General features: G+C 45.7%; 1 protein-coding gene and 1 long non-coding RNA gene across 24 annotated transcripts in view; one reads left to right on the top strand and one right to left on the bottom strand.

Moving 5' to 3' along the window:
* Positions 1 to 4,991, bottom strand: part of NR2F2 (nuclear receptor subfamily 2 group F member 2) — a 13,210-nt gene extending 8,219 nt beyond the window's left edge. The window contains exon 1 of the mRNA XM_032123345.1: positions 4,780 to 4,991. Coding sequence (XP_031979236.1) covers positions 4,780 to 4,822 — 43 coding nt within the window. The 5' untranslated portion in view covers positions 4,823 to 4,991. The remainder of the gene's footprint in view (positions 1 to 4,779) is intronic.
* LOC116450656 overlaps positions 1,589 to 20,575 on the top strand; it is a 66,453-nt gene continuing 47,466 nt past the window's right edge. For 14 of the 23 annotated variants that reach the window (XR_004242899.1, XR_004242895.1, XR_004242897.1 and 11 more), the window contains exon 1: positions 5,382 to 20,575. This is a non-coding gene — a long non-coding RNA (uncharacterized LOC116450656). The other 9 variants (XR_004242883.1, XR_004242891.1, XR_004242906.1 and 6 more) reach the window with 9 other exon arrangements.

The following is a 20,575-nucleotide window of genomic DNA, read 5'->3' as shown; positions in this document are numbered from 1 at the left end:
TCTCTCCTCCCTCCTTCGCTCGCTTTAATTCTTCCTCTCCGCCGCTCCGCCCGGCCGCTGCGCTCTTGCTCTCTCTCGCTCCCTCTTTTGGGCTCGGGGGTGTGGGGGGGCTGTTGGCTTTTTTTTTCTCCTCCTCCTCCTCGCTCTCTTTTTTTTTTTTTTGTTTTATAAAAAAATTCTTATTATCGTTATGATTACGATTATTATGAATTATTATTATGATTGTTTATTTGTTCCTCCTCCTCCTCCTCTCCGGCGCCGCCGCTCTGCTCTGCCCCGCTCCGCCGGTTCGCCGCTCCCGCCGCGCCGCGTCCCCGCCGCCGCTCCCGCTCCCGCCGCCGCTCGGGTGCTGCTGCCGCCGCTCCCGCCGCCGCCGCTCCCGCCGCCGCTGCCGCCGCCGCCGCGCTGCCTTATGCTGCTTCTGCCGCCTCGCAAGTGGGCTCTCGCCTCCGCGCCGCCGGTGCTCACGGCGCGGGCAGGGGGAGGGGGGCCGCGGGGCGGGGGGGAGGGAAGGAGTCAACTCGCCAGCGCAGCAGCGCCCAGCCAGCCAGGATGATAAAAGAGGGGAGCGGGAGGAGGAGGAGGAGGAGGAGGAGGAGGAGGAGGAGGAGGAGGAGAGGAGGAGGAGGAGGAGGAGGAGGAGGGAGAGAGAGAGAGGGAAGGATCATAACCCAGCGCGCAGCATCGTTCCTCAGCCGGGGAGGGAGGGAGGAGGGGAAAAAAATCACCACGGGGAGAGCGCGCCAGCGCTCTCCCCCCCCCGCCCCAAAATAAAAAGAAGCGGGGGCTCCCCCCCGCTCCCCTCCCCTCGCGGCGGCGGGGAGGGGCGGCGCGGGGCGGGGCGGGCGGGCGGTGCGGGCGGCGTGTGGGCCGAGGAGCGGCGAGCGCGCTCCCCGCCGGCCGCTCGCCCCGCTGGCGGGAGAGTGAACTTTGACACGGCTGCTGCAACTCAGCGCGCGTCGCCATGGCGACCGCGCGCCTTATAAGGCAACCGGGCCGGCGCCTGACTGGTCAGGAGCGCGCGCCCCGCCCCTCGGCCCTCATTGGGCCGCGCCGCCCTTGCGCGGCCCGCCATGGCCGCCGCCGCCGCCCGCGCGGTCCTAGCGCCGCCCGCCGCCCCGCGCCCGCCGCCCCGCGCCCCTCGCCGCGCCCTCCCGCCCCGCCGGGGCCAGGGGTTAAGGCGAGCCCGGCGTGCGGAGCGCGGCGCCGCCGCCGCCTCACCTGGGGCTGCCCGCCGGGGCACGGCCTCGGGGGTCGGTGCAAAGCCTCGGGGGGCGGGTGCAAAGCAGAAAGCAGGCGCTAAACCGAGGTAAAACTCCACGGAATAAAGTAAAGCCGAGCCCCGGCGCTGCCGCCGCCGCCGCCGGGAGGAAGGGGCGGCCGCAGGTTCCGCGAAAGCGGTCGGGGCGCACAATGCGGGCTGGCGCCCGCCGGGGATCTCACAGCGGAGCCCCCCAGCCCCGCTCTGGGCACCTGCGCTCGCCGTGGCCGCCCCGTGTCCCGCCGCCCGCCGGAGTCGTGCCCCGGCCGCCCGCGGAGCCGCGCCGAGCCCAGCCGGGCTGAGCTGAGCCGCGCCGAGCCGAGCGTGTCCGCGCCCGGCGCTCCGGGACCGGCTGCTCGCACATTCCGGCGGGACGGGGGGGGCTCCGCCGCTCCGCCCGACCGCTCCTCGTCCCCGCTCGCCCCGAAGCGAGGGAACCGCGGCTCCGCTCCAGACACCACCGAAGCTCGGCACGCCGCTCTGCAGAGCGTGACACCCGTGCCTTTTGCACGGCATCGCTACGGCGTAGCTCGTCTCAACCCCTTTAACTTTATTTCGGGATTTTGCGGCTTCGGGGGTTTCATGACCACACGTACCCTGACACTGTAACACGACCTCCGTGCCGTACCATGAGCAGGTAGCAGAGCTAAGCACGGGGACGTGTTTATTTCCCGCTGAATGGAGCTACCGGCCAGCGGAGCGGGGACTCGAGTCCGTCTCCCGGTGAAAATGGCCAAAAGACACTCGAACAAGCGAAGGGACGGAGAGATAAAATAGAAAACAGGTTAACACAGACAGATAAATGCACGGCCGGACCATTCCTCCTCTGCGAACACACGCGTGTATGAGCGCTTACATCTGAGCCGGTCACCAAGCACGGCCGCGAGGACACAGACCTGGGCACAACTCTGTAAGGGATTAATTGCCCCTTACCTCCTCACACACACTTTTTCATGTTGCCACATGCCCACCTACTCCTGCCGCAGAAATAATACTAAAGCCGCAGGTGCGGAGATGATTGGAAAGTTGTAAAAAGCACCTCGACCTGAGGGTGTCCTGCCTGGAAACCTGGTGTGTTCAGACCCCACGGGCGAAGATGTTTTTGCAGCTCAGTTTCAAAGACAAGGCTGCACCGTTCCCACTGATCCTCACGGAGCAAAAAATAACCTTTACCAGAAACAGGGACCAGGAGGGACTGGGAAGCCAGAAAGGGGGAAAGCAATCTTTCCTAGTTAAAATGTGGGGAACTGCCTTATGATTTCCAAACAACCCAGAGCTGAGGAGGTCACCTTTCGGGGAGGGTAGGAGAAGGTGGAGGGTTCAAATGCAGAATAGTCGCACATTGTTGCTGATGTTGAATTTCCTGAGGGAAAAAAAAAAGCCAAAACCCAAACCACAACCCAACACCAACCTTTCCTTTCTCGAATCTGACAAAGTAAACAGGATTAATTCACCATATGAAAAAACATAAACGCCATCCTAACAAATGCAGAAATCAGAAGAGAGAGCGGTTTTAACAGGACGCACAATATTAATAGTTTGAACGTATGATCGTAAAAGTGAAAAGCCATTGATATACGCTTAAAAGCTGCCGTATACGCTGATTGCTCAAGCATTAATGAAGAATGCCCCAGATTAACTATTTGCTCTTCGAGGGATGCAGCGATATAACTATCTATTAGCACCATTAGATGCTTTGCTATTTATTTGAAAACACCCCTGCGAGTGGGTTGAGAGAACAGATGAATGTAAAAATGAACTGCAGCTAATTTCGCTATATAATCCTCGAAACCTGAGCGCCTCGCAAGGAAGGGGGAGATTCTCCACTGTCCTTCTCCGAGGCAAATGACAATAGAAATGCTCTGGTTTAAAAGTGAGACCGTGTTGGTTTTCCAAATAAACAAATGCATCCCTCCTGCCATTTTACTGCAGATGTAAATTTATTTTAATGAGAGGGAGTGGAAGGATTTATTTTGCTAAAATAGAGTTGGGGATAGAGCCGGTGTAAATCTTTAGGTTTCAAAAAGAGAGGAGGAAGGAGGGGGAAGCTGCTTTCCTGGCAGAAAGCTGCCTAACAGTCCTCTAATTCTTTCTAGATTAAATCGCAATATGAATACAGCATCGAACAAATACCGAGTTTCGCTCTGAACTCAGTGGAAAGCAGTTACGTCTGACAGAATTCAATGAATTCCTCTTCTCCCTCAATGTAGTATGTGTGTGTTTTTCTCTTCCACCACACTGAAGTTCCATGAATAGGGAAAGTGGCTCCTATTGTGTGCCTCTGAACTTCCAAGTCAATGCAATTTTTAACCACTGGCTTGTGGTACTTTGAAAATCACCAGGGGCTGTCAGAGTTGGGTCCTCTGAAAAATTTACAGTGCTAAATCAGAGCATATGCTGTGAGAGAGGAAAAAAAATTGCTTAAGATTGGAGCAAGTACAGTATCTGGCTGCCCCCTAGTGTAAGTCTCTTATCTGCCTAAAATTCAACTTTAAAAGAAAAGGATCTCTTAAAGGGAAACGACTTTTGGCTCACGTATGCATACGAGAATGAAACTTCTGTACATTTTAATCTGATTAATTCCTGAGGATTTAAAATTAATTGGCTTGGGCACTCCTAGACCGGACTATAAGATTTCTGCATCAGGGTTTCTGCGAGAGCTGTGCCGAATAGGTATTTTTAAAGGATAGTGGTAAGGGATTGGGGGGGGGAGATCCTGTTTTGTGATTTTTTTTTTTTTTTAACGAGGATCCGTGCCTCGCTTGCTGTTGTCAGAGCAAAACACTTCTGCTGCTTAAAGTCAGATCTACGTCTTTTGCAATAACACTTAAAAAAAAAAAAGGATAAATAATTGCCTTAAAGCCTCAGCCGAACTGCCAACCACACCTTCGGATGGTGAGTATATTCCAGCTTCTTTCCATTGTACTTGCTTAGCCAGGGAAGGGACCGGAGGGGGAGAGGGGATCTCGGCGCTCTACCTTCCCCACCGACCTTTTTTTTTCCTTCCCCCCAAATAAACGCTGCCAGCTGCACACGGCGACACGATCCCGGGCAGTTTAATACCTATCACTTAAGTTAAGAGCCTCGTCCTGCCCTCCCACCCTCCGGAGCAGGTCGGTCCGCGCTCCCCCCGAGCAGCCCCGGCGCCGGGCAGGGGCGGCAGCGCCCGGGCGCTGCTCCTGGGGAAATGACTTGGAAGCGCTTTGCCTCGGACCTGGAAGCCGGGTCCGGTCGTTGGGTTTGTTCGCTTGTTTGTTTGTTTGCTGCTTTGCTTTATTTAGCTAAAGGACGTGCTAACTGATGGTGCTGCAATTACACATACTTGGGTCTGCCCCCCTCCCCTCTTCCCCTCCTTAGAGCAACCCACGTAACCTTAGAAACGATCGTTTAAGACGCACGTTAGCTAACATTTGCTTTTTTGGATTTTTTGTTTTCCTTAAAAGAGAAACACAAGAATCACAACACATTGCCCGAAAAAAGTGTCAAAGAAGAAGAAAAAAAACTATAAGTAAACATACCAAAACCATATTTGCCTTGTTCAAGGTCCCAAATCGCTTGCATCTTCCTTTTTCTACCTCTCCTTTAGTTTGGCAGGTGAAACAAACAAATAAAAAAAAAAAATTCAGACCGCTGTTTGCCCCCCAGAAAGATGTGCGTTGGGTAATTAAAGAGAAGTCTCCTTCTTGGTGTTTATCTAAGCGATTGTGCAAACTGATTAAAAAAAAAAAAAAAAAAGAGAGAGAGAGAAAAAAAAAGTAAAGTTACAGCCTTCGGGGGGGAAAAAAAGGAAGCAAGGTGAAGGGAATAGATTTCCCACAACCTAAAGGGAAGTGCTTTCGATGTATTATTAGCGATCAGCCTTGGGAGAGAGAGGAAAAAAAAAAAAACACCCTGAACACACTCTAACTTTACACAGACAAGATTTCGGGGGGGCTTTGTACACAGCTGCTTAGGAATGTGCGCCTTGCCTTTAAGAAAAAATCCCCAAGCCCAAGGTAGGAGATGTCTTTGAGTGATCCTTGTCTCATTTCATTCCTTAGAAGGAAGAGCGTCTCGCTACACCTTGTTTGGAGCTGGAAAGGCGAGACTTTCAAAAAAAAAAAAAAAAAAAAAAAAAAAAAGGGGAAAAATATTCACAACCCACCCTTCCAACTGGGGAGAAAAAAAAAAATAAGAGAGGGAAATCTCCTAAGTTAATGACTGTGGGGGTAGGATGGATGCGACGGATTTCAGCCCCCCCTCCCTCCCTTTCCCACCTCCCCCCTCCCCAGCAGGAAAAAAAAAAAAAGCCGAAAAGGGAAAAAAAAAGCCAACCGCAAACAACTACAGGCTGAACTATCAACACATGCACCGAAGGGGAAAAAATATATAGTGTCCTGTGTAGGGTCGGCAGGGAACGCAAGCACACGCTAAAGCAAGTTGGGAAAGAATCCGAGCTAATCAGCAATCTCTTTCTCTCTCTCTCCTTCTCTCCCTCTCCCCCTCTCTCTCTCTCTCACTGCCCCTGAGATCCCAGCTCGAAAGAGGTACTCCACATTTTTTCATTACCAAAAATCCGTTGCAATAATCATTTGTTGCTAATTGAAACCCTTGGAGACATTTTTCCCCACCCCCTTCACAAACATGGCAACTTTTAGACATGGGAAGCACGTTTAGTTTTATTTTATTAAAAAAAAAAAAAATACGGTTAGGAAGAGGCTGAATCTTTCACCCACGAGAAATATCAGCGAGTCAGCCCCCTTCCCCGGGATGGGAGGGGGGGAGTGGGGGGAACGGGACCCCGGTACAGTGAGGGCTTGGGAAAATTTGGAATACATTATACCGCCTTTGGCAGGAGAATACTCTCCAACTAATGGATTCCTGGTCCTTTTTGTGTGTGTGTGTGTATCAGTGTGGGGGGTTTCTGGAAAGAGGGGTGGTGGTCGTGGTGGTGGGGAGCCGAGCTTTTATTTTAAGAAACTGTTAGGGTAGGGAGTGTGTCATACTTGACAAATGGAACAAACGCTCTTCCATTTCTTGCTTGTCCTTGCCTTAAAACAGGAATTAAGTTAACCACAGTGCTGCATGTTAATTGCATGTTTACTGGGCTAATGAAAATTACAAAAGGGTTTTGCCACCTCGATCGGTGATGAAAAAGTATGAAGGCGATTGTCATTGCAGCCTTCGGGGAGGGCCCGGGGGGTGGGGGGGAAGGACCGAGCACGAACAATATTGATCAGAAGAAGGATAAATCTTTTAACTGCTTGTTAATACCATAAATATGGTCTACACAACTTTCCACTCTTGTTAAGTCTAATCAGTACATGGAAGATGGAGACATAGCCCACTTGAATGAATTTTTATTATTGCCAGAGGGGTACTTGCATCTGTGGGCTCCCTCCCCTCCTCTATTTGAGCACCCCCCCGCCCCCCCTTCCAAAATCACCCCTTGCAGAGGAGGATCATGAAGGTGTGCAGAAAGCAAAGGAGACAAATCCAAGCTTTTCATCCTTTCTTCATTTTTCCAAATGCTCCTTTTTTTTTTTTTTTTGTAAAGCTGAATGGGTGGTGGTGGGGAAAGCCTAAAGGTGGGAGTCCTCTCCCCGACCCACCCAGCCCCCCTTTTATCCTTGAGCTCTCTGGATGAAAGGCTGACCCAGTAATTCAGTTTGATGATAACCATTTTCATGCTTGAAAACAATCTGCCAAATTAAACCTAAATGGAAAGAGCAGTGGGAAAGGTAGTGAGAGCAGGGCATTTTGAAATCCCCCCCACCTCTCCGAAAGGGATTGTTTGGCCAAAGGAGGAGGGAAAGGCAATTAAATAGACTAAAGATGATTTAAATCCCAACCAAAAATAATTCCAGGGAGAAGTTTGCCCCCTCCGGTGTTGCCCAGCCCTGGATTTGAAAACTTTGGCCCAACTTGTGGCAATAGCTACAACTTTGCTCCGCAGGGGTCAGAGGTGAGGGCTATTTTAACCCTAAAAGCCTGCGAGTGACCAAGGTTGCGACTGGGCTCGCAGCACTAATAGCCATAATTACCTCCTCCCCTTCCAGGGACATTCCTCGCAGCAGCAGTGTTAGACGCCGAATTGAAGAAAATCCTGAAGTTGAACATATCTTCGGGGGTAAATAACAGCAATATGAAGGAATTTCAGAGCTCTCTCTTTTGCTTGGGGGGATTGAAGCTTTTTTCCTTTTTTTTTTCTCTCTTTTTTTTTTTTTCCTCCTTTTTTCCCCCCCCTTGCCAGCATTCCCAAGGCGCTGGGTCTTTGTCTTAGAAGGAATGGAGTGTCTGAATGGTGTGAAAGGGACAGAGAGGGTTGCTTCAAATCGATTTTACTTGTCCTCTCTGTCTTTTCGGATCAACGCCCTTCAATGGACACATAGGTGCTCTTTCAACCAAAAACTTGTGCAACATTTTCTGCCTGTATTGGTGCTAAATACAATAAATGCTGGGCAGATTTTTTTTTTCTTTCTTTCCAAAGCAGAAAGAACCCTAATTAAATTGTTTTATATGGACAGTCAAGACAGACCAATTAAGTATGCATTAGTATAAAGATATATTCGAGAGATAAGCGCTCTATAGGAGCCCTGTCTAGGCAAGGTGTGGAAAGTGTCCTCTCGCAGAGAGGCTGTGAGCAGGGTTTCATATGGATTTTTCCCCACCATTGCCTCCTATACTCGAGTAACGGGCTGAATAAGTTAGCGAAAAGCCATTAGTGAAAGTGGTTTCTAAACAAAGTTAACAGGTGGATGTAGCTGGTTTTACATTTGAATAACAGTCGCACATCTGTAATACACAGCCCTGGATTTATGCAGCGCCTGTGCAGGCAATGTCCATTTGCAGAGATAAACGCCTTCGACCTAGAGCTGAGGTGCAAACGCACACGCACGGGAATAAAGTAAATATCTGGGCACCTCTGTGGGCTGCAGGACACGATGCGAGTGAGCACAAACAGACGATGCAGATAGAACTGTGAAGCCATTGTGCGGAGGCACCCAGCCTGCGCCAGACCGGCACCCACACACCAGGCACTGCTGGCTCTGACATCTCACCGGGCACAGCACACTCCTGGGGTAATTACAAGGGGAGGCACTGGCTTTCCCAGGAGTGAAATAGCAGATCAGGATAAAGCATACACATACACACGCGAACTTCTCTTTCTGCCCATTTTATCACTCTGGGAAAGCTCTCGTTATGGTTAACCACAGGAAACGGTCTTTAAGCTCTTCTCCATTTCCATTATTATTACTTTTTTTTTTTTCTTCACTGCAGATTTTCCATGTCGTTCAAAAAAAACACCCCAAACAAAAACCCAGACAAACAAACAAAAAACCTCTGAAGCCACAGCCCTGCCTCAGCCTGGTCCTGGGGCAGGCAGAGCCGCGGGATGCGAGGAGGAGGAGGGAGGTGGGCTGGAAGTTGCTGGGGCACCCTCCATCCCTGGGCACATCGTTTCCACCCGCTGAGGCTGAGCTGTGGGAGCGAGCCCTGTGCCCGAAGATGCTGCAGGGTGCGACTGGGGATTCGCCCTTTTGCCGTGACACTGCACCGCAGAGAGCGGACGGGGTTTTTCTGGAGGGGTCGGGGAAGAGGGAATCGAGGGGTTCAGGGATGCAGAGCAGCGGTGCGGGGGCTGCCCGCTTTGGTACCCATTTTCCAGCAGCGCTCTGCATGTGTCAGCCCATCCCAGGGATATGGGAGACGGGGAGGAGTAAGCCATTCCTTGCTTAGGTGCTTTAATGGCACGGTAAACAGGTTAGAAACAGACGTTTTTAAAGACTCAATTTTTCTTTATTGGTCACCTTCGAGGATAAATCATAACAGACAGTATGAGGGGCAAAGAATTCATCTAAAGGAGGTCTCAGCAAGTCACTACCCGGACAATAGTCCACCTCCTGTTGGGTTGCGTATTGATCAGGAGAGGAGCTGAGGATGTCGCCACACTAAATATTTACTGATCACACACAAATAGCCGCGACTTGAACGATTTTCTCCTGTGAGGAGAGCAGAGAGAGAAGGGTAAATCATTTTATTAGTGTGTATAAAGCAAAGAGCACACTCTGGCTTGGAGTGTTTTAAGATGTGTCTTCAGCTGGATGAAAAGAGTTAGGGAAATCGATATGGAGTGATTAGACGAACCAGTCGTGTCAAAGAGAGAGGCTGTGAATTTCATGGATTTGGTTATAGCGGGAGGGGGAAAATATACCGAGAGATTAAAGGGAGGAACCCATTGTAGCAGAGCCAATGAAAAAATAATATCTAATCAGAGCCGGCAAAGGTAGGGACGGGATAAGACCCACATTTCTAAAGAATCACATCAGCTGGAGAGGGATCAGGGACACACATGAAAGAGGCAAGCGGGGGGAGAGCTGGAGAGTAGGAGCCTAGAAATGCTACAGAGCAAATCTAGGAAGAGGCAGAGAAAAGTCGACTCTGTGGAGCAAAGCTGAGATACCACGAAAATGGGGACAAAAGGCTCACGAGCGAGGGAGAGGGCTGGAGTAATCGGGCGCCTGCCTTGGAGGTGAAGTTGAGGGGTCCCCAGCCCTTGTACCCACCAGGCAGAGAGGGCTCTAACAGCAGAAGCGAGGGCACATCCAGCTCCCATCCGAGGGGTTTAAATCCTTCTCCTACAAGTTTGTCTTACCCTCTCCTTCCCGCCCCCCTCCCTCCCCACAAGCAAATGTGGTGAGTAAAATGGATTTTAGCGTTTAACCACCTCATTTTATCCACCTAATGACAAGGCTCGTAATATGTAATCTACAGATTACTGCCATTCGAGGGTGACCACAAGTGGCATAAAAAAAATTAAAAAAAAAGAAGAAAAAAAATATCAGCATTTCTGCAAATGAAAAAAAGTGGCTAAAATCAGTCCTTGCTTTAAGTACTGAAGTTGGGGAGTTGCTGCTGCAGGATTTTATCGGTCGTAGGGAGCAATGTAGCCGTGGTTCAGGTACAGCCCTGGGGTGTCTCGGCGGATTAAAGAAAACTTTGCTGGAGACAAGCAAATATCTGAGTGCCAAAGGGCAGAAAGCTGGGAGTAGGGCAGGACTCTGCCAAGATACGTTAAAATACGTTCTGTAGGGATGCTCGGGATTATTATTATTATTATTTTGCCTCGAATCCGTGATGTTTGGCCCGTGTTCACATGCTACCTTCTCTCCGCGTATTTTTCTTTAGCAGAAAATAGGATGCGACTGCAGAGAACTAAGTCAAATGAGCGAGAGAAAGTTTGAACTGCACTTTAAATGATGCTGTTTGCTGAGAGGGAGGAAAGGCATCTCAAGCTAGGAATCGAGGAGTAAAACTGATGTGAAAACAGCTTTTCACTTCTCCTCCAAGTGCTAATTTTGCTACTGTAAACAAACACTGAAGTTAGAAACAGCTGCAAATAGCCTGCCGGGCACCCAGGGCTCGGGGACCGGAGGGGGTTGACTTTTGTTCATTTCTCGGGCTGAATGTTCCCCTAGCTTTGCCTTTTTTTTATCCCGAAATCAGGGGCTGATGCTGATTTCAGTCGTGGAGAGGGGACAAAAAGTATAGGCATATTAAGAGCATTTCATGTGAGCCTGTGGAGTGCAGGCAGCTCGGCTGGATCACTAATGCAACAGGAAACCTCGGGACAGACTCAGCCTAATTAACAGTTTTCCATAGCTGAAGCGATTTTTAAGAATCCCAGTGGATTAGCCCAATATGTTCAGGTGTGAGGCTACGAGGGCCTATAACTCCTTTCACTATAATCTTATAACCTCCTTACCTAATTCCTTAGATTGCAGATAGGAAGAGTCTGACCCTGGAGGTCGTAAAGAGCTGGGTTTCATTAACCCTTCCCTCCCCGGCGCCGCTCCAAGGTTAACTGCGCCGGGCTGTGTGCTCGGGGGAGCGAGGGAGGGCGGCCAGGAGAAAGGGATTTGCAAGAGGGGTCGATCCGACGGGAGGGCAAAGCTTAAAATGTTTTCTGCTCCCTTCATTCCCTCCCTTCAACCAAAGGAAATATGGAAATAGGGAACTTTTCTCTACCATGCATCCGGAGGTGCATAAATGTACGGATGTTTGTGAGGCAATTCCTCCCTTTTACACCATTTCATTACTGTTTATTATTTCTAATTTTTTTTCCCCCAAACGTGGAGGAAATGAAACATTCTAGAGCCATCAGCAAAAAGCAAAGCAATCTCCATCTTTAGGACCAGCACCAATCTCTTGAGCTTCTTGTCCACAGTAGAGCTGTAATCTTTAAAGAAAAAAAAAATACCTAGAAAAGCTTCTCAGACTGTATTTGCCTGGGAACACACCTGGTTTATATTTTAATAGGTAGTTACATTGTATTGATTCAGGGTACATCATTGATGTTGAAAGTTAATAACTCTCAAATTATATCTATCTGCCTACATACATAATTGCATACACAGTATAACACTGGGGGAATTTGCATTTTGCAGCACATTCTTTGTTCTTAAATCTTTTAACACATTGAATTGTTCCTTTGAAGAAAATGTTATTGAACCACATGTTTAAGGAAAAGATGCTTCTAAACTATATGTTTAAGCAATGAAATTGTTGAGTGAAATACAGATTTCTTTGTATCTCACACAAACCTTGCCACACGCCAATCTTAACCTACACATCGAACTGCCTTTTTTTTCCCCCTCCCAGTTAGAAGGCAGAAATATGTGAACTGCTGAGAGAGGTGGGTACTTTTTGGTAAGTATGTTTAGATATGATCTTCAGATACATTTATTGTACTTTCAAATTCTTGGGATACTAATTGAGCTAGCAAACAATATCCCAGCTGAATGTCTCAGCTTCTTGCCTATTTAACAGGCTTTAATGTAGAAGTATATTGTAGTCACCCTTCTACTAAACAATGCAGCTGAGGAGTCAGCAAAAAATGAAAAAAACGTGTTAAAATCAAATTATAATTGCTGCCTTATATCTGACTCTTCTTCCTTTCCGCAGTCCTAATGAACTCTTTAAAGTTTTATTTATTTATTTTTTTATTTCTGAATGACAGATCAAAAATAATTAGCAGAATCAGAAGCAGCCGGGAAGCTTGAAATAATGTGTCTAAATATTTCATATTGCTACTTATAATACCAGCCCTTCAGCTGTAAAAAGGAGCCATTCCCTATTTATTCTGCGGTGGTTTATAAATACAGAAGGATAGATTCTTTTTTTTTCCCAGGGCCTGCCTCAGCGATGCCATAAATAGAGATAGGGCTATCAGGAAGAAAAAAAAGAGAAAGAATAAAATAAAAGCAAAACCCTGGACAGGAATAGAGACAGGCAGATAAATGTATAACTGCATCTGAACAATGTTACGTAGCACATTAGGAGTTGGTAAAAAAAATTAAATCTATCGCATATTTATAACCTCATAATTAAAATCCATTCTTATCTCTCCCTTCTGAAAGGTTGCAGCTTTCTTGGAAGTATTTTGAGTGCATATTTTAAACTCCATGTCTCGAATTGAATTAAGATGAGCTGTTTTGCCCAAGAGTAAAACCCTTGTTTACAATTTAATGTTTAACTTTCAGCTGCCTACCCATCGCCATATCATTTTCTTTAGATTTCACCTCCTCACATTTGCAGACTTTATTTAAAATGATATTCGCTTATATCAAATCCTAATTTCTTATCATGAGAGATGAGTCAATATAATCCAAAGCAGTCCCCCTGGTCTGATCGAGGTGAAGTGGATGAGAATCTTTCACATTCAAAGGGTTAAAGCTGAACCGAAAACTTTAAAGCAAAGAGATACCAGAAAACAGTGAAAAATGGTACATCTGCTCTCTTTTGACAAGCTTGCATTATATCACATGTAAGGAAGCCCAAATTTTTGAATCTAAGACCAGTTTTAGTTTTTAATAGGAAATAATTACATGGAACTTTATTTCCAGAGAGAATGTCCCTTCCAGCTACAGTGTTTTGCTTTGATCTAGGTATTAACTGGTAATAAAATAACCATATTTTGGATCTTAAGCATATTGATGCTTAGAGGAATGTTATGCTTTCAATCAAATTTTAACTTTATATCCGAAGGTATTCATCCCTCTTTTGTCAAAAACCAATTTGCTCTCTTACTCCTACAGCTACTCGCATGCGGTTTAGTATACTTTGTTATTTTATAGTGGAATTTGCACTATCGAGGTGGAAAACTTTTAGATGGAATGAGATCATGTTCCAGCCTGGCAATTTGGGCTGTTTCTCATACAGGTCTCCAGTCCAGCCCTTCTTTACACTTGTTGGGCACCACCGCCATGGCTCACCTCTGAGGGCGACCGCCGCTTCAGGCTTTTGTTTTAAATATTCAGATTTTTTAGGGTTTTTATTTTTAACCTGGAGAATCAATCATTTGGACCCATCCTGAACAATTAACCTCCCCTTTATATTACAGCCCCAAGTGCAGTACTTCATAAAGACATGAAAAGGACATCCCAGTCAGCAGGACCCGAGCCCAGGCCTGTCACAGAGTATAAAAGGAGAGAGAAGGGGAGTTTTTATCTCTTTGCCCTGCCAATTCTTAATAGTTCTAAGTTTCGATGTGACAATAAAACAGTTTTGATAGCATAGCTCATGGGTTTCTCTGCCACATAAAGTTTTCTTAATAATAAAAAAGAAGAAACTTTATCCCTGCTAAATTAAAATAGGGCAGATGTTGGATATGGTTCATATTAGCCAGCCTTTCACCCCTTTGCCCCTGGCACTAAAGTTCTGACTTTTTCTTTCTACTATGTCTGTTTCTAACTGAAAGGTATTATTCCTGCCCTGGCTCTCTTCTTCTATTTATTTTTTCAGTGTCTAAAATTAAACCTATTCATTTAGTAATATACATTCTATTTCACATTGCTAAACCTGGCCAGGGAGGGGAAACGTTTTCCAGAAAAGTGATGCACCACTGACCTTAAGAGAAAACATGGAGCAGGGAAAGCTGCTCTTAAAAGGTTTATTTCTAGAGAATTTTGTAACTCTGTTGACATTATAGGGATAATGGCTGTATTGCAATGGGCTTTCAAGGCCCAAGAGGTTTATGTTTCCTTCTGACCATAAGTCTAATAAAATTTTAAAGGTGCACAAAGTCTCATCACTTTAGATATTTAAAACTAGCTTGAAAAATCTCTTGGGAAACATACACTATGGTGGATAGCCCCACTGAGAAAGCAGGGGATAGACAAAAAAAATACCCTGAGTCCAAATCCAAATAAGCCCCCCCAGTTTTTTTCATGCTAGCTCTAGGAAAATCCTGGCTATTAAACTCCCAAGGATAGTACAGCTCTTTTCTCCAGGGCTGTGCAGATAGAATTTATTGTCCATTTGGAATGATCAGGTTTAGGCTAATAAAAGGTCCTCTGTAAGCAGAAATGCCCAAGTTGATGTTTGGCAGAGTTTTCAATGGTGGAGTTTATATAGGACAGGGGCTCTGCACTATTTGAAATTACTCCTATCCCAGCAGCTGAAGATGATCTGACACACAAGTAAACGTTAGCAGGCAGTGACTGAAGGTTAATCAGCGCTGCTTTCTGAGCTGGGTGCTTGAAAGCAGGAAAAAGTGAAAGCTGCTCTCTCTAGCCCTTCCCTATGCTAAGGTGCTGCTAACTTTTATGATTTTTCCCCCCTTCCTCTTTTACTATCTGTCTTTATGCCTGAGGGCCAGTGAAAGAACACTGCAGATTCTAGATTGCTTTCAGAGTTTCCCTTTGCTGATGATGGATTACCATGTCAATTTAAACGGCATAGGATTAATTTGTTTCAATGATTTCTCTTTAGGCTGAATGCCAGTCTTTTTTTCTATCTCTCTCCTTGCTCTTCAGAAAAAATAATAACAATAATAATAATAAATCCTTAAACCCCCCAAACAGTTTTGATATCCCATGTTAAAAAGACAATAATAGAAATAGACAAGTTAGGTGTAATGTTGCAACACAGTTGTAGGTTTGAGTGTTTTTATCTCATTCTGAGGGGCTGCAGCATACAGTCAGTCACATTAAAATGAAATTGGATCCAACGTTTATTCAATAAATACTTGTCTTGTAGGTAATCCAGAGCAGAGTGCTTTTGACACATAAGGACTTAATTTGTCTTGGATAACAAGTTATTAATATGGCACATTTAAACTTGCCACCTACAATAAGGTCATTTAGATCTATAATACGACTCATGAGAGAACTTCATAAAGCCAGAAACAAAGTTTGAAACTGCCTCTGAGGCGTGGAGCAGACGCACGGCTCACGGTTTGCTCTTTTCAGAAGAAAGTTCAGAGCAAGTAGGAGCCACCCAAACCCAAATGGTGTGCATCTGCTCCTCTCTGAAAGGCAAACGTAAATGGAGTAAGGAGGGGAGAAAAAAAAAAAAGGAACCCAAACACACATTTTTGAATGAGTAAGCTTTAAAGCTGTGCTGCGTCTGCTCGCAAACTCATCGCAGCTTTGAAAGTGAAAAAACAACATTTGGTTCAGAGTGGAAATTCGCCTGCATTTGCACCCTACCTCTTCCATGTGCTTCGCAATTTACTCGCTTTTAATAATAAGTGAGGAAGTTGGAACATAATCCACCCATAAATGTTATTGCTGTAATTTGACTGCTCTGTGTTTGTTCATGCATTGGTTGTATGTGTAAAGTGAAGTGGGGATGGATGGTCGGGATCCCTGTACAGCACGAACAAACAGAGGTGTTTTGGATTTCAACACCCAAACATCCTGCAATTGTTTTCAGTTTTGGGGTATTTTGTTTCAGACCTGTCCTAACCCAATGGTGCCTGCAAGAGGTGCATCAGGAGGGGAATATCGTGAGAATGCTGCTCAGGACGTGTTTGGTGATTGGCGATTCGGTCTCCACACTGTGTCCCTGAGCTTTATTATTCTGCTTTTATGTACTAAGCTCTTGGTTGCTCTTGGCCTGGCAGATTCTGTCTCTTTAAGTAACTAAATCTCATTTTTAAGCTATTCCTGGGAAAACGATGTTACACATGAGTAGAAAAATGCAGGCAAGAAAGGCTAATTGAATGAAAAGAGAGAATTAGGTTAAAAATAGAGTACAATCTAGTATCACATTTTCACTAGTGTAACCTGAAATGAAGGTGTCTCCAAGTCCCCAGTGATGCCAGAGTGTTTAGATGTTGGGCACAGATGGAGACACCTATTGAAATGTGTCTGAAGAAGATTAATAGGACTTGTCAGTGTTGGGAAAGCACTGCTTTGCTGTAAATTTCTACTAGCACAAGATGAATTACCGATGAATGCTCAGTTATCAACCCCATCACTATCATTGGACACTAAATCAAATTGAGCAGTTATCTACAATCAGAAAATTTCTTTTAAAAATAGGCATACACCTTTAGGCTTAAACTCTTTAATAAGACAATATCCTCGATGGTATGTGTGTGTTCACAAAGGGATATGATTTAAAGTTTCTATACAGAAAGCTTCTGTTCAGAAATGAGCTCCAAGTTCAGTGTGAAATCAGGGTTGTCAAACAATAGAAGATACTCAGAGAACGCTGGTTACATAATACAGAGTTCTGCTGGGGGCCTGATCCAAAATGGATTTTCATGCATGTCATTAGATTTTGGATCCATCCTTATTTATGAGAGGTTTTTTAAATCTCCGCTCTCCTCTTATTTATGGTGGTGATAAACGCCCCCTCCCCTCTACCTTAAAGACTGAGCATCCAAATCATACATTAATGCAAAATAGCCATCGTGACTCAGGATATTTGTATAATAATAATACCACCCCCCAACATATTTAGGAAATTACAGTTTAGTATAATGAACTATGTGATGAAAGAGTCAATGAATAATGTTTTAACTGAGAATATTTCTTTCTCTCCTTTATGAAAAGGGAAGCTGTCACAAGTAAAACTACCACAAGCATTTACCAGCCTACTCCTGAGAATATTACCTGCATTTGCCCTGATGATGCTGATGACAGTGATATTAAATAAGCATTATATACTTTTAGTTTCTAGGATTTCTTTCCCTCTCACCCGGGCATGGCATATTTTATCCAAGGAGATTTATCACGGTGTGTTTTCCAAAGTGAAATTTTCCCTTTTATTAGAGACAAGGGCAGTCATTTGTGTTGAGGGAGGGAGACAGGTACAGAGCCTTTATCTGATCTGCGTCCCCAGCCACCACTACCTTCTTAATCGACGGCAGATTCCCACTCTGGAGGATCTGGCCCTATCTGGGTTAATTCTTAGCCAAGGAATGTATCCTTCCCTTCATCTCTACATATCACACCTGTGATGTATGCTGCTTTTTGAGAAGGGAATAATATGTTGTTTACCACATAGCACAATTTCAAAGCCTTTGTGTGTTTCTCATCTCCAGCCAAAGCTTATTATTTACCACCTTAAAAATTTACCAGGATAAGAAAAAGCAGAAGTTATTTTCTTCATTTTTACACCCTAATTTTCACGCAGCAAATACCCTGCATTAGGACCAGATTCCACTCAGATGGAAGTTATCAACTTTCAGCAGAACGGAGCCGATTTCAGCCAGCCACAGCCCGTGCCCTTCGAACACAGTCGCTTTACAGCATCCCTGTGTTTATTTTTTTTCTTTGGAGGGCATGATTCTTTAAACATATTTGTTTTACACAGAGCAGCAGTTGAATCCTAACTTTTTTCTCCCCACAAACACGTAAAGAGAATATTAATAGGGAATATCAACAGAGGTGAGTGCAGCATGATGCTAGTTAGGTTGTAGTAGCTGAGAAACATGAACTAGTGAACATAATCCATAAACTCCATTTGGTTACTATAATATTCCAATCTGTATTTATTACAACCCCACTCTGATGCTTATACAACTGCAATTGCTAGATTTATACACTCTAATGGTTTCACAATAAGAAAAACCTGTGTCTTTATCTTTCTTTTCCTGTCCAAAATAACCCCTTCCACATATACTTCAGGCTTCTCCGGACCTTGTCTGGGTTTAATCACAGGCTTTGGGACAAAATGTGCATTATTAAGAAGTATAAATATTTTCAGAAGCAATCAAAGGGTTGAAAGATTGATTCGGCATGTAGATTGGATTTAATTCGAAGCAGCTTTGTTCTAATGAGGACTACTGGGATACAAAGACGGCAGCCGCTTATGGCCACCAGTTGGGAACTTCGACTCGCTGCAGCAACCTGTCAAGAATTCCAAGAAACTGCCAGGTATTGAACAGTGAAGTGGTGGGGAAGACGGTCGTCTATTGTTTGCAGCCTCCTTCGGAGGCTGGGTTAAGATTTCATAAGTCCTTATTTTACTAAAATGATAATTAAGCTTGTTGCTGCCCACACGGCCAAATCCTGCAGTCCCTCACCTGAGGAAAACCCCTATGGACTTTGTGGGTGGCTTTGCCTTGAGGGAAAGGTGGCAAAGCTTGGCTGAGCCTCAGCTCCAGCCAGTCTGGGAGCTGTGTAGCAATTTGTCCTGCTCCCAGACCTGGTTGCTTTTGCAGTGACTTATTCCATTCAGTTTTGCTATCTGCACTTCTAGATGTGATGGGACCTTTTTGCATAGGGAGGTGTTTATCCCTAGGGAGAATTACAGCTCTGTTAGGGCTTGGAAGCTCCTGTCCTTGTTGGGTGACCCAGCAGAACTGATGGACCCTCCTGTTTCCTGCCTGCAACATCCAACAAAACATTCATGGGATGATGCCGAACCAAAGGGGACCCTTGACTGCTTTCCCCTCAGACTAAAAAACCCCAACAGTAAAATGTGAGTGTGGGCCATGGGGGGTGTCACGTCACAGGTACTTGGTTTCCTAAACGCCGAGCGTACAGTCAGAATCACAGGATATACAGGATCAAACGCGGACCAGTTTCTCTCTCCCCTTAGGCCTCCCCTTGCCTACTTTTGTCCATAAAAGCAATAGAAAGAGAGAAGGCTTGAATTTTCTGAACTGTTTCACCCATCCACAGCTGGAATTCCAAAGCGAAATGAAAATGCCTTTAAAATCAACCCTACATGGGAGCCTGAGAGAACAAGTTTTCCTTTGTTGTAGGGTATAGTATTATTTGCTGTAGGTTTTTGATATACATTCTAAATTAGGCCTGCAAAGGAATGCTTCATCTTTAATTCATCACTCTCAGCTGAAAGAGATTAGCAATGTCTAGCACGCACCCTTCGTATGGTGCTGACCTCATCAAGTATGGCCTGAAATTAATTAGCCTCATTCATTCCAAATGGAAAAGGATAATGGAGCTGCATTTTAGAGATGACCATCACAAATTGTATGCAGCATATTTAAAATCTCTCCCCCCTCGCTCCCCTCCCCATTTAAAAAAAACCTATGTAGATTAAAATTCTTTCCAGAACTTGCAACATGTCGGAATTATCGAGGCATTAGGAGCAGAAACCATTCTGTTTTTATTTGTGGAACTGGGAGCCACATTTTGTATGTGTGGCTGTAAAAGCAGCAAGCCTGTCTTAATGGCAGAACACCTGGAATTAATTTGATATTTCCAGGTGCTCTGGCAAACTGGTACATCAAGCACTTGATGTTTAAACATTCTTCCACTGGCTTGCTTAAATCAATATGAAAGTGGTGTCCCTTTGTCATTCATACATGCAAAGTGCTAGCACAAACTCCAGCTTGGCTTCAGAGTCCTACATCACTCATAATCTAATTAGAAATCAGAGCAGAGCTGAAGCAGCATTCTTTGTGGATTCTTGGGCAGCAAATAGGGATACTTGTCTTTTGTTTCCCTCCTCGATTGCATCGTTCACAAGCTTTCACACCACATCTCTAAAGGTGGTTAGGTGCCTCAAGATGTTGACAGGCATGAAGGACAAGATTATTTAGGTGCCTAACCCGGGTGATTTCAAATGGAATTAAGCAACTGGATGTTACTGGGCTGGGGGGGGGGGGATGGTGGTGATGTGGGGATGGGGAAGAAAAAAAAAAAAAGCGGCCAGTGCATATTAAAAGCTCTAATTTGTTTTCCTAAACTCTAGCAATGTGGGTGATGTTTTTCCAGGGTAAAGTTGCCTGCAGGGTACATTTGCTGAAGCCTCTTAATTTTTCCTGAGGTCAGCGGGTACCCAGTGTTGGGCAGCCCTGCCTCTCCTGGCCAGGCACGGTGGCCGTGTGTGCTCCGGCCGCTTCCCAAGAGACAGGGACAGTGACGAAGAACGCGGGATTTCCCAAAGGAATTTGGAAGAGGTCCATGTCTAAGACAATGCTGAGGATTGGGCCAAAATCCAGATCCAGCCCTGATTCCTTCATCCAAGTAACCCTGTGTTGACCCACGACTGCTGATGGATTGCAGCGATGCGGACCTTCCTCTCTGCTCACTGCCCTGCATCAGATCACCAGCAGGACCTGAGAGTACT

The sequence above is a fragment of the Corvus moneduloides genome, chromosome 13 (assembly GCF_009650955.1).
Source record: "Corvus moneduloides isolate bCorMon1 chromosome 13, bCorMon1.pri, whole genome shotgun sequence".
NCBI lineage: Eukaryota > Metazoa > Chordata > Aves > Passeriformes > Corvidae > Corvus > Corvus moneduloides.
Note: the sequence above shows the minus strand (reverse complement) of the source record. Positions and strands in the feature narration are given on the sequence as shown.